The sequence below is a fragment of the Lonchura striata genome, chromosome 16, assembly GCF_046129695.1.
Source record: "Lonchura striata isolate bLonStr1 chromosome 16, bLonStr1.mat, whole genome shotgun sequence".
NCBI classification, from domain to species: Eukaryota; Metazoa; Chordata; class Aves; order Passeriformes; family Estrildidae; genus Lonchura; species Lonchura striata.
The window spans coordinates 9,119,978-9,133,312 of NC_134618.1; the positions used below are offsets into that span (position 1 = coordinate 9,119,978).

Here is a 13,335-nt window from a genome sequence, read left to right on the forward strand (position 1 = left end):
ATCCTATGGCAAACAACAGATTCTTAGATAAGGAACATAAAAACCAGGGAAAAGATAGTTACCCATTGCTTTATACATTCTTTAGCAACAAGTGATTTAGGGAAATATGTCATATTGGAACCATGATGTTCCAATACATCTGAAGCTGTGGCTTTCATGGTGTAATAATGTGCTGTGGCAAATACATTGTCTTAATTTATTTTAAAACAATGAGTTGATATTCTTGTTGGAACGCCCAATTTATTTTTTGTAAAGCAATTAATAACTCTTCCCAATTTATCTTCTTGGTATTATTCAAGATGGGATCTGAATGGGTCTACATCTCCTGTAAATTAAAATATCCCATAAACTGCAAACAACCTGCCTCAAACAGGGGGACATGAATTGATGCTTTCTTATAATTCACTTGAGAAAATAGTTTTCTATAGCTAAAATACATAGCTATTTCTATGACATTTGTTTATACTAAGGATTGAATGACATATAATTACAGAAATTAAGATAAATACTTAGGCAAGCCATTGCTCAGACCATTCAATGAAATGAGAGAATTTATTATTAGTAAGGAACTTACTTCTCATCTGTTCAGAAGCTCCAGCAATCAAATAGTAAAAGATGTGAAATGTTCTTTCATCTTTAGCCTGACGAATTGCACGAGATTTTTCAAGCAAATCTGTTTTTAAAGTGTGTTAAAAAATCAATAACATTATTTTGTCCTTTCTTAATTGTGCCATTAGCCTCAGAACCATCAATAGCATTGTCTAAATATTTGCCATGTACTTGTCTAACATGAATACGTGTCTAATTCTATGGCAGGAGCTCTGGTATTGGTATAATCCTTACCACAATAAACAGATCCATCTCCTGCTTGCTGTTGCAGTGTAAATGGTGGTAATCATGGCAGTAATCAAAACAGACCTAAATTATTATAAAATCCAGGATCTAAAACTTATAGTCACAATATAACTCAAACCACTTTGAAAATGAAGAACTAATATAATTCTTTCAACATACAGTGGGGCTGCTGGAAAAAAAAGAGTTCTTGAAGTGAGTATTGTAGGTATAACAGCAATAAAACCAAGTTATATTTATGGACTGTTCTTGTGACTATAAGCTAATAAAAATGAAGTTATCAATAGTGTAAGTATTTCAACACCAGTCAGTGATTCACCCTTTAAAAGCTAAAATGCTGTAGATAAAACTTCAGTTAAGACCAAAACTGTTAAAATATTAATGATTTTTTCCTAAAGATCGGTTGTCAAAATAAGAGCAGAATGATAAACTCTTTGTTGCTTGATGCTACACTCTAGGGATAAGGTATTTCTTTATATCTGCATCATTCTTTCTCATTTATTGGAGCAAGAAGCACTTTCTATATGCAAAGGTGAGCAGTGCAACACTGAGGAAACCACCTGCATATTAATATGTTCATTAAAATAAACTAGCTCATAAACATAGCCAAGGGAACAGGCAACATACTTGACAAGCAAGGTCAGCCTGAGCTGAATTTCTCAGTCCATTTTCCCTGAAAAAATACATTCAGGTTATTGATACACAACTGACTGCTCTGGGTGTGTAATTTGACACAGCAGTAAGTATTTAGCATCCAGGCAATTCAAGTCCTCTGGACACAAAAATGTCACTGCCATTGCCTTAGGAATGGGCTGTCCAGTTCCTGAAGCTGTATTTGGGGAATAGCTCCCTTTCCTGTAGCTGAGAAAACAGCCCTGAAAACATAAAACTGAGAGCAGGACAGGAGCTGCTATCAGCACAAACGGGACCACTTCCCTCCCTCTTTGTTCACAGCAGCCCCAGCAGTGTTTGCTTTCTGAGACATGCAATGGGCTTGTTCGTGTGGCTTCTGCCAGCCTGGTGCAGCTCACTGCAAAGGATACAAGTCTCTATGTTTGCTCCAACAATGTAGCCCGTCACGTCGAAGTTGATGCGGATGAATTTGCCCTGTGAATGAAAAGAAGATCTAAATTGGGCTGTTCTTTCAGGCAGTGCCAGGTTTTCCAGTATTAGCCAGTATTTAGCCTGTTCCATAAGATGTGTACATCACCCTCCCTAGAAGAACATGCCTGACTCCCTCCTGCTGGGGTGACCTGTGGAACAGCCTGAAAGGAATGAACTTCTCCGATATTCCCTCTGTACAGATTCCCCCCACATTTTGTTCAGGCACTTAGAGGGAAAGGAGTTCTCCCTACTGGACTAGGCTTTGGAAGTGGGGGTAGGACATCTTTGTTCGACTTTGATTTCCACAAGGTCAGTGAGGGAACAAGGTTGGATCTGTGAAACTCTCTCTGCTGAAGTTGACCCACACGGACCCACAGACCAAATGCATTTCTCCTACTTACAAATCTGGAAGAGTTGTCATTCTTCACAGTTTTGGCATTTCCAAAAGCTTCAAGAATAGGGTTTGCCTGGAGAAGCTGTTTTTCCAGCTCACCCTAAAATTCATTCAGAAGCAGTTAACACTAAACTTTATAATTACTTAGTTGAAACTAACACTCGTACATGGCAGAGAAAGGTGGCACCTAATTTAAGTCTCTGATTTTTTTTTTTCTGAATACTGCATTTTATGTGGATTTGTTTTCATTCTCTACTAAACTTGGTGTTTATCTATTTGTGCAATTGACTGCTGCCCTGTATACATGACCCTTTTCCAGCCTTGTTGCATATGACAGATCAAGGTCTATTAATCTGTTTAGCATCACAACTTCCTTAAAAAAAGGGTCATTCAATGTCAATTATTTTTTCCATTTTAATGTAATTTTATAAAGAGATGTTCTTAAAGGAACCTCTAGCATGTCTTTTCCAAGTTAGTTTATTGAGACCCTTTGCTAGCAAATGACAATATAATTAGAATAACTTGCCAAGAATAATTTTAATGTAATGCAGCACAAAGCTACAAAGCAGATTTTATCATCTATTAATAATGATCCATGCAAGGCTATGTAGGTTAAATATGGAATTGCATTGATTTATTTCAAACTAGGATAATGAATTCTCATGCAAACACACAATTTTCATATTATATTGTTAATTGTGGTTAGTAATTGCTAAGGAAACAAATCATGCAATGAAACAAGCATGCATTTAATTCTATATATTTACCTAATCCTATTTCTAAGCAAACCAATGAAGTTGAAAAAATATTTTGCATATGTATACAGCTTGTCAGAACTTTTCATTCAGCTCTGTTGTATGAGATCATTTACATTCACATGTACTTTGCCACACTATTCTTTGAGCACTACTCTGTAGTAATATGCATTATTTCAAATAACTCACTCTGAAAAGGAAAAAGTCCTTGACAGATAGTAAGATATAATTTAAATAATTTAAATTAGAAATTAAGGCAATATTTCGTTTGAATCTAGGAAATAATTTGGAAAATGAAAGCGCTTCCCAATTGGTGTGCAAATCTGGAAATCTTTTTCTAAATGTCACTTCTGAATGCCTTGTAACTTCTGTGTCAATGGTGAGAGTTACCTCAAAAATATAATTAAAAACTTACTACCCAAGAGGTGGAGGAAGAGGGAAGGAAGAGTTCCTAACAAGTTCATACAGGAATCCCAGAATAAGAAATGAACTCCTAAAAGTTGAAGATTCTCTGTACTGGGCAGCTCTGTCCAGTTACACTCTATAGACTTAAAATCTCCAGTATAAGCAAAGAGTGTTGCTGCAATCAGATGGTGGCATCTAAAATGGAATCTTGTCTGTTAAAATGAGACAGACACCACCTGCTTCTACTGAACTGAACTATGCCATAGAGCTGGGTATAGAGCTCTGGCTCCAGGTGACCAGCACTGTGTGCAGCTCTAAGTCCACCAGACTCCACAGAGCTGCCCTTGCCAACCATGAAACAATTTTTTTTTCAGAGACATTGTCAAAGGAAGTACTAAATTAACTAAGGGGCAACATTGTCACAGCTGCAGTCTGAGAGGCAGCCATCAGAATGGGGCAAAAAAGACTGCATGAAAGAAAATAAATCTCTTGCCTGGCACAGAAACAGCAAGAATGTGCCAGCAAACCTGCCTGTATTCCCAAAGCATTGCTATGTGTATGGCACATGGAGAGGAGGGCCTGTAACACACCTGCAGACAGGTGCTGCACTGGGGATTGCTCTGCTACACGCCACAGCAGCAAGCCGAGAACATGCTAACTCTTGTGGTGGTGAACAATTCTCAACAGTTACATGCAAATGTAAAATTCCAAGCAACAACAAATGGAAAGCATGCAGCCAAACAAATCAAACACCGTGAGGTTTAGGAATTATTTCACAACAGTCCTAAAAACTTCAACCTGAAGCACAGAAAGCATTTTGATATTTCATTCAGAAACCACATTGTTAAATTTCAGGCTGAGTAGCTCTTCCAGGATTGTGGGAAATTTAATTCAAACTATGGCAATTTGAACACACACAGAGATACAGAAGAGAGTGATATTTGAAAGATGACCCTGCCTGTGTCAGACCTCATTCTTTACCATGGGGCCTGACACAGTTAGGGTTGATTTGTGAGAGCATTTGGTGCTATTGTTGCTTTTTATCATATCATACAACATATTTCAACAAAATCTCCTAAATTTTTGGGGTGCAACAATAGCATGCAGATCTACACTCAGTGCCTTAAACACACATCAAACAGTCTAAGTTACTCACGTAGGCAAAAGATGGACCTTGCTGTGTTGAATAACATGGTATAAAACAAATGTCAGTATAATTTCCATTAGACAGGTATTTTTATTGTTTTTCCTGTATTAAAATAACCAGTACACAGTTTCCATGCAAATAAACCAGGAATACAGATATGAACAATCTATTGCAGACATACCAAGGGTACAAATATCATTAACATACTTAGAGCATATTAATTGAAGAAAAGAAAAATCCTGCAGAAAAGAGATGGGATTTGGATCCAGTCCCAGGTTAGTCTCTCAGGACCAGATAAGACCAAATATTTTTATGATAAATCCCTAGTTCTTCTCTGGTGGCATTTTGTTATTCATTACATGCTAATGACTGAAATTGCAGTGTCAGTAGTCCCAGTCACTGAATTACTATTTGTCAGCATGATATAGAACAAATTAGGCCTTTTCTCAGGTCTTCTCTGATGGATATTTGCCTTCAGGTCTGTCTCAGGGCAAATTTTGTCCTGAGACTCACATAATTCCCCAGAGGAGTCAGCAGCAACTGCAGTTAGGGATGGCCTTGGCACTCCAAGTTCATTCACCCCCAGCTACTAAGCAGGGACTCAATAGGAAGAAATTACCTTTTTTTGCATAAACATTAAATATTAAACATTAGTCTTGAACTGTTTCCACTGAATTAAATCACAGATTTCTAGAAAATACTACTCATAAGGACATCTACCCCCTCCCCTACTCCAAATTAGAATCCATTGTACATAAAATCCCAGTTATTTGTGGGGGAAGAGGGAGGGCTGCACACTTCATGCTCTGCTGACACATGGGCAGGGGCAGCTCAGAGACCCCACACAGGGGTGGTCATGAGATTTTTCCTTTATTTCCCACTTCCCTACTAATTATTTATCCTGCACCCAATCTTTTATTTGAGGCACAATGTCTTCCTGAATTAAGCCTGTTTTGTCATAAAAGTGAATTGCTTCTTTTTTTTTTTTTTGCAGAAGTTTTGAGTTACTTTTGAAAGGCTGGAAATTATGTAGGACCTGGAGTATTATCGTTGAGAAGAGCAAAGACAGCTGAGAGCCTCAGCCATGGTAATGATCTCCAGGAACTGGGCAGGTATCTGGTTCAAAGTAAGAAAATGAACTTTAGTCTCTCAGGCAAGGCCATTACACATTTTGAAGGAACAAAGCACTTAGAAAAAATTGTGCCTTTCAAAATTGACAGAGCAGTAAAAAAAAAAAAAAAGACAAGTTTTATACTGGGACTCTTTGCTAGTTAGTAAGAAAAATTATTAACAAATCCAATGAAAACTTTGGAAGTTTAAATGCTGGTATACATTTTTGTGATACAGCTGGACAATGTGTAAGTTACAGGCTTTCCCAAACTTCTCAGTTGGCAGAGGTCAAGGGTAAAACAAGGACTTGAGTCTTGAGGCAGACTTCAAAGCCTTCATACTGGGATATAAATAGGTGCTATGCCTAAGGAAAATGATGAATATTTCTGTTTTCCCTAGGTACATTCTGATTTGATGCCTAAGATGGTGTCAAACAAATTTTTTTCTTCCATAAACATAGAGCTGTGATGTAATTGTGTACTCTTAATATGCCACTGTTTGACAAGCCCCAGTCCCTGAGCTGCAGTGACCTCAGCACAGGCCTGGGGAAGAGCTGGGGATGGAGGAGCTCACTTACAGTGACACTGGTGTCCTTCTTGCCCTTGTGTGATGAGGCAACAACAGCCAGGTACTGAATGACCTTCTTGGTATTTTCTGTCTTGCCAGCACCAGATTCACCTCTGAGGGGAAAGAAAATAACACAAAAAAAGGTAGGTAACCAGTGAAGTCCTTCTGCCATGTAGATGTACATCGTGTATAAAAACAGGACTGGAAACTACCCAGCTCAGTTCTTATTTACCCCAGAACAGCACCTCCCAAATGCACCTGACTTCAGCCTGCAAAGAATGCATTATCAGAGTCATATCTCTGTCCTGGTAGTACTTTGAGTGCACACTGGGCCATTTAAGGGAATTCTAAAACATTATGCATTTTTGAACAGCAGTTCATCTTGCTTTGGCAGCATCTGAGCACTCATGAGAAGTGGATTTGGCAGGGAGTCTGCTTATATTTTAAGATCAAAACATACAGCATTAACTATGATGTGATACAGCAGTAAAAGAAAACATCAGCAGTAATACAATGGTTTTCTCTTCTGAAACTCTGGCATTAAAGTAGACTAACAGCTTGATCCTGCCTCGTCTGAATTTTGCATTCAGATGCTCCTTGAATTCAGTGGGACCAGGAATGGAACTGCCTGAGGTGTCCCTGCTCACTGGGAAATGAGGGACATTGTGGGGATTTGTCTGACCAGCAGAACTAGCACCAGCTCTACTCCATGCAGTGTCCTTTGGGAAGCAGGAAGGCAGTGGTAACTTTTTTTTTCTTGGAAGACTTCCAGGTTAAGTTTATTTACAATTCTTAAACTCTCTCTTAAAGTAAAAGAGAGGTTTTCAAAGTACAGATTGACAGTCTTTTCTCAATAGAAATTTCCAGCCAATTTTCTTCCCTGTTACATTATATCATCTTATGTCTTTCAGACACCTCTGGCTCTGATGATTATATGGACAAAAATATTTTTATACTGTCCTGCTTAGCAGTCAAAGTGGGTGTAACAAATGAGGTCTTTCAACTGAGCTGGTGCTGTGAGGAGAGCAACCATCTAAGTTGGACCTCTTTTTCTCTGGATCTATAATAAACTGTATTTTAGAAAAATAAAAGAACAATACATTCAAAAATCCCAGAGATATTTATCAGCTCTTTTGAGTCTGAAACTGTTTAGCTGAATCCAATGCAGTTCTGCTTCTTTTCCTAATAAGGAAATACAGGAATTAATTTTCCCTACCAAAGGACCAGTGATAAATGGACATAAAAATATGGAGAAGTGTTGGGCAGAACTTTCAATACAGAATGACATTGATATAAACCTTAGGAAACAATTCCTGCCTGAGGTACAACATGATAAGAACTGTTTCTTCTGGCTTTTTGAGTTTGAACCACAAATAAGTGAGATTAGTAGATTCCTTTTCACAAGACCTGGGTTAATTTGCACAGTTTAGAGATTGGATTCATCTCTGTCTGAACTTCAGTGCTAAAACATTTCTATGTTTTATTGATAAAAATTAAGTGTCCTGGGAATAGTTCCAAACCAAGCACACCAATTTGAAGACATATGCATACAAACTTTTTAGATAAATCTACCTTACATCTTTGTTTCTTTGGAAAAAAACAACCAAAACAACTTTCTTCAAACAAACCTTGGGCTTTAAACTGTTCCATTTTATTAAGGGTTATTTGTAGTTCATCACATCATCATTGCATTTCCTTTCTCCCAGGGCAACAGTGCCCATCTTTTGGCTTTTCCCTGAATCCCTGTGAGTATTACCATATATGGCATCATTTTACTTGTAATTATCCCATCTTACTGTAATGCTCCTTAACTCTTTGCTTCTGCACAGGCTTTCCTGTTTTCTGCAGACAGATTCGGAGGCTTTAACTTCCTTTTGAAATAGAAAAGTTCCTCAATGTGAAATAGAAAACATGCAGAACTTTAACTGCTTTAGGTTAATTAGGAAAAAAAGGCTCCAAGGTCAATAAGTAATGAAGAATAATGTCTCTAGCTGATAAATACCTCTGATTTTCAACATATCACATCGGTCAAAAACGTCCGTGACAACAGAGAGTTCTGATAAACAAGTATCCATTTAACATTAGTAACCCTCATACTCTGAAGGATGTATCACAGCCATATGGTGTCTGATTTGCCCTCAGTGATAAAATGCCATGTGTTTGTAAATGTACTAATGAGGAGGAATGGCTAAGTCAGGTCAATGCCTTGAAATAGCAAGGAGTTTACCCAGGGAGACCCAAGAGGAGGAGAACATGTAAATATCTTGGTTCACTTCACAGGTGGATGAAATTCTTCCTTGAGCTATTGAGTAGCAACAGAATTGGTCATGCAGAACAAGTTTTTTCTCTGCATCTACCTTGAAGTACTGTCATTTCTGAGGGGGCAGAGACAACTCCCATTGTGAGGTGGTATGAGAAATCCTACATGTTTAAAAATCTACTTGCTCTCTTGAGCTCAGTGACTGAATTTTTAAAGATGGGTCTTTTCCTGCAAACATGGTAGTTTTGGCATGGACCATACATGATGGGATTCCTCCCAGGAGTGCCCATTTTCCTCAGACTTAATTATGTTCCAAGTAGGTGATCACCATATAAAGGCTGTTACCATTTTTCTAGTCATCATCTTTAGGAAGCAGAATGATCATTTGTTTAATTGAAGCCTCCCAAATAATTATTTTTCCTGTCATACCCAAGGAAGCACATTTGCTACCAGTGCAGTTCTTTGCACCCAGTTCAGATGGCCAGTGCAGAAAACCAGATCCAAAGCAAGTCCCATTGCACAGTTCTGAGCAACCCAACAGCAGTACTTTAGCTACTTCCTATGCAAGTTTTCCTCCTAAGAAACTCTTTGGCTTTCCCAGAGCAAAGGGCTCTAGGCTAACAGGCTTGCTCTGTTAAGAATACCACTCTCACAACATGGGGTATAGCTTCAACTTATTCTTCCCTTGTTGCTTGCCAGTCATTGTTTTAGGACCTCACTACAGGATTTAAAGCACACAAACTCATATATGTAGTCCTCAGCTATAACAGAGTTTTCATACCTCTTAAGCTACAAAATCCTCCATGACTCCATTACTTTCACCTTAAATGAAAATTATTCCAGCTGAGAATAGGTTTCCAAAGAAGAACAAGGTATCACTAGCAGGTTGGCCCCACTGTTGGGGTTGAGCCTGTGGTGTAACTAGGATTCTTGTACATTTGAGAACAAGTGAGAAAAAATAATTTTAAAAGTGTATTTTCTTTTGTTGTTGAAAATTTGTAAGCTTTCCATGTTAATATTATGATATGAGACTTAGCTTAACTCCACTTTTGGAAACATCTGAAAAGCAAGAGCAGAATGTATTTTCAGCATTTGTTCAGTAAGCAATGAACCACAAGAATTGCCCGTTCACACATCCCTTAATCCGGCTGTGCTGGCTCTGTGGGAAGCCCCTGTGCGCAGGGCACTCAGCGAGGTGCTCTAAATCACATTAGGGCTTGGCAGCCTTTGTCAGAGATATGCAAACATAATGAAAAGCTTTGTCCTAGACCAGCTGTACCCCACTGGAGACCTGTCTCAGAAGCCAGCCCCCTGCTCCTACGGGTTTCCTTACAGAACAACTCCTGAAGGACGCGGAGCAGCGTCAGCGCCAGCTCCGCCCGAGCTCCACGAGATATCTGCGTGGGACAGGGGCCAAGCAGCAGCCCCTGCCAGCTCCAGCCTTGGAGATTTACTGAGCTGGGAAAGAGGAGTTTAGCTCTCTCGTGGACAAGTCTTTTGACTAATGGGGCTTTGCAGTTTGGAGATGTTCTGGATGATTTTGCTTCTTGATGCGCATCAGGGAAAGAAATGGGCTGGAGTCTCATGGCCGGGTGAGGCTCTGGAGAGTTTGCCCAGAGAGAGAGACAGAGAAAGAAGGGGGAAAGGGCAGGGTGGTCACTGCCCCACTCAAAATGTTTTGTCTGTTCCCATATCAAATTAAGTTGAAATATGACCCTGCTACTTTCCTGTTTTTATAGAAGCTATTCAAACTGAATGCATGTTTTAAAAACCTGAAAGGTAATGAAAAAGTAGTGATTATAGGTACAGGTGTTTCATAAGTACTTGTTTCCATGGGCTTCACAATACCCCAAGCACACAGAACTTTGATCAGATTTTCATATTCATTTAAGGTAGCTTTTTTGTAAACTGAAACTTGTGCACAGTCCTCTAAGCCACATTTGCTTTCTAGAAAATACCCTACCTGCTCTTGTCAGGAAGTGGCTAAAATATGATAACCCCAAGATCAGACAGGTTTATGAGGCAATTGTTGAAACTCTCATGTGGTTAATTTTTTGTAAAAACATTTTGAAAACTCCAGGAGAATCCACTTGTGTCTTTAGAAATCAAACAAGTGACCAGAAGTCTCCTTTGAGGGTTTGTGCCTCTACTACCATTGGAGGAAGCTGGAAAAGCCCTAGGTGTGTTCACTGGCCATGGCCTAGTTCAAGTCACACTTAACTGCTGATGCACTGAGCTTGCTCAGGTCTCTGATGGGAATCTCTGAGGACAGATGTTTTTGGACATTTCCTTCAGCAACATCTGTGTGCTGGTCACTATGGACTAAGAGTGAATACAGATTATTTTGTGGCCAGCTCAGAGGTCAGACAGGAGAGTGGGGAGTCCTAAGCACAGGCAGGAATTTCAGGAAATCCCAATAGCCAGGTAGAGCAGTGAAGGCTGCTCAGAACAGCAGAGACCAAGACACAAGGTGGAAAAGTCTCACCAGTCCTAGTTTTCAGACACATAAAAGAGTAAGATTTCATATTTCATACCTTTAGTGCCATATTATGTATTGTGTATGTGTATGTTATGCTATATTGTGTTATGTTACGCTACATTGTGTTATGTTACAATAATGCAACCACAGATATATTAGTAAACACAGCCATGGTATAAAGTTTTTTGTGCTGTAAATGTGCGTGATAAGATGTGGGATTTTGAGGCTGACTAAAGGGCCAGAGAGCAACTGGCATGGAATGACACCAGAGGATGTTCAGTGATGCTACCCATGGGAAAGAGCTAACAGCAAAAGGATGTGTGTGCACAGAGGAGAGGAGGCCAAGGGCAAGGATGAATGTGGTTATTAATGAAATGTAGAGAAAAGAATGAAATCTGGAAAGACAGGGAATTCTGAGGAAGCACTGGAACCCATGAGCATTGAAGACAGATGGAGATTTTAAACATACCATTGTTAATCACACAAATGGTAGGGATTGTAAAAGAATGCAAACAGTACTTAACCACATGAGAGTAGCTTTAATGATGTGAGGGTGAAGTCCTGAGAATGGGTATATTTACAGTCAGAAACACAGAATCAGGCTCAGTTCTCACATCTTCCCCCCTGCCTGTGTCCCAGGAGCATTTCAGGGGATCCATATGAATCCTTACAGCTATTCTTTTACAATTTAAGTACCAGGCCTTTGGAAAGTTCAAGACTGTAGCTATTTAAAGAAAAAAATCCTGGCTGATCAATGCCATAAAGTCTTCAATTATTATTACATATTTTAGGCCAGAAGATAATTTCTTATAATTTCTAACAATTCTATAAAATACTGCAAATTACTTCAACTTGACAGCTGCCAAGCTGCAAGCCAAGTGAGCTTTCTTCTTTTTGCACAAATAAGGCAAACAAGAATGTTAAACCAGTAGTGGTTAAAGTTGTGTACATTTGCTTTAGCTTGGCCAGTCTTTTTGCTTCAGAAGACGTGTAAGGACTGTTTTAGGCCATGGGTTATGATGCACATCCAGCATAATTACTCCAAACATCTTGAGGAATCACTTGCTGTGCTGTTTTCAAAATGGGAAAGGCATTTCATTCTCTCTATTTTATGTATTACTTGATGGAAACACATTTAATTTTCTCTATTTTATGTACTACTGGTGTGAAACACTTCAGGTTTCCAGCAGGATGGCCAGGTAATTTCAATAAATGGTAACTGCAAGACGTGGATCTTTTAATGGATTTTCATGAACAAAAAGGCATAGATTTGCAAAAGAAAGTCCCTTTCTTGAAAGTACCAATGTTCCAAAGTTAAAAGAAGATTTACTAGTGGAAAAATAAACTAAAGTACAAAAATAGAAGGAAAAAAAATGCATATTGTAAATTAGTCTTCATAACCATGACATGTTTCATCCTGGGAAGAATGTGATGGTCAATTTTTACTTCATAATTGCAAGGAATTTTAAATTTCTTTCTGGTATTAATGCATTTGGAGGCAGATTTTTGATTGGTACACCAACAAATACTGAAGTCTTGTTGTAACAGAGATTGGAGCGATGATAGCCCTTGTGGTACCAGACACAGTATACAATTTTTATTTGGTGATAATTTTTTTCTAGTCAGCAGTGGCAGTCAAAAGTAATGTTATGGCTGTTGATCAGTAGCAGTGTTTTTTTGAGGGTAAATATATATTCAGTCAGTAGTCACATTTTCTCAGATAACCTAAACCTGCCAGATTACAGCATCATTGCATGAACCTGCTATAAATAATGCACATGCCAGCTCTGCCAATGTATTAGCATTTACATAGAATCAAATCCAATCTTCTATCAGAAAAACTGGAAAATGCCTGATTTAACAGAGACAAAACTTTGTCAAAGCATTCTTGATGACATTCAAGCAAATAAAACCAACTAATGAGCAACAGAAGAATGGAAAGAGAGTTAAAACTGAGAGTCAAGCAGGAGATCCTTCTCCAGTTCAACATTTTGAGTGATTTTTCAAAGCAGGCAGGAATGACAAACAAATGGGATTTTGTGGAGCACTAACCACACTCCCCAGTAGTTCACTGTAAACTGTTAAATCTCTAAGTTTAGAAAGTCAATTTAAATAAATAATTTTATGCAGTAAAGATTTCCTGTGACACTAACACATGCTCTTTATCTTATGAACAGGTCTATCTAATGAAGTAGGTTTGGGACTGGAGTTCAAGCTTACTGAAGGTGAAGAGAACATGTCCATTCTAATAGAATTCAAATT

General features: G+C 38.6%; 1 protein-coding gene across 3 annotated transcripts in view; it reads right to left on the reverse strand.

The window, feature by feature from the left end:
• Window positions 1–13,335, reverse strand: part of MYH11 (myosin heavy chain 11) — a 55,597-nt gene that overhangs the window by 23,530 nt on the left and 18,732 nt on the right. For 2 of the 3 annotated variants that reach the window (XM_021539821.2, XM_021539823.2), the window contains exons 5-9: window positions 6,345–6,447; window positions 4,667–4,687; window positions 2,358–2,450; window positions 1,896–1,959; window positions 575–673 (exon numbers count right to left, since the gene is read on the reverse strand). In XM_021539821.2, the coding sequence (XP_021395496.1) occupies window positions 575–673; window positions 1,896–1,959; window positions 2,358–2,450; window positions 4,667–4,687; window positions 6,345–6,447 (380 nt within the window). The remainder of the gene's footprint in view (window positions 1–574; window positions 674–1,895; window positions 1,960–2,357; window positions 2,451–4,666; window positions 4,688–6,344; window positions 6,448–13,335) is intronic. The other variant, XM_021539822.2, reaches the window with a different exon arrangement.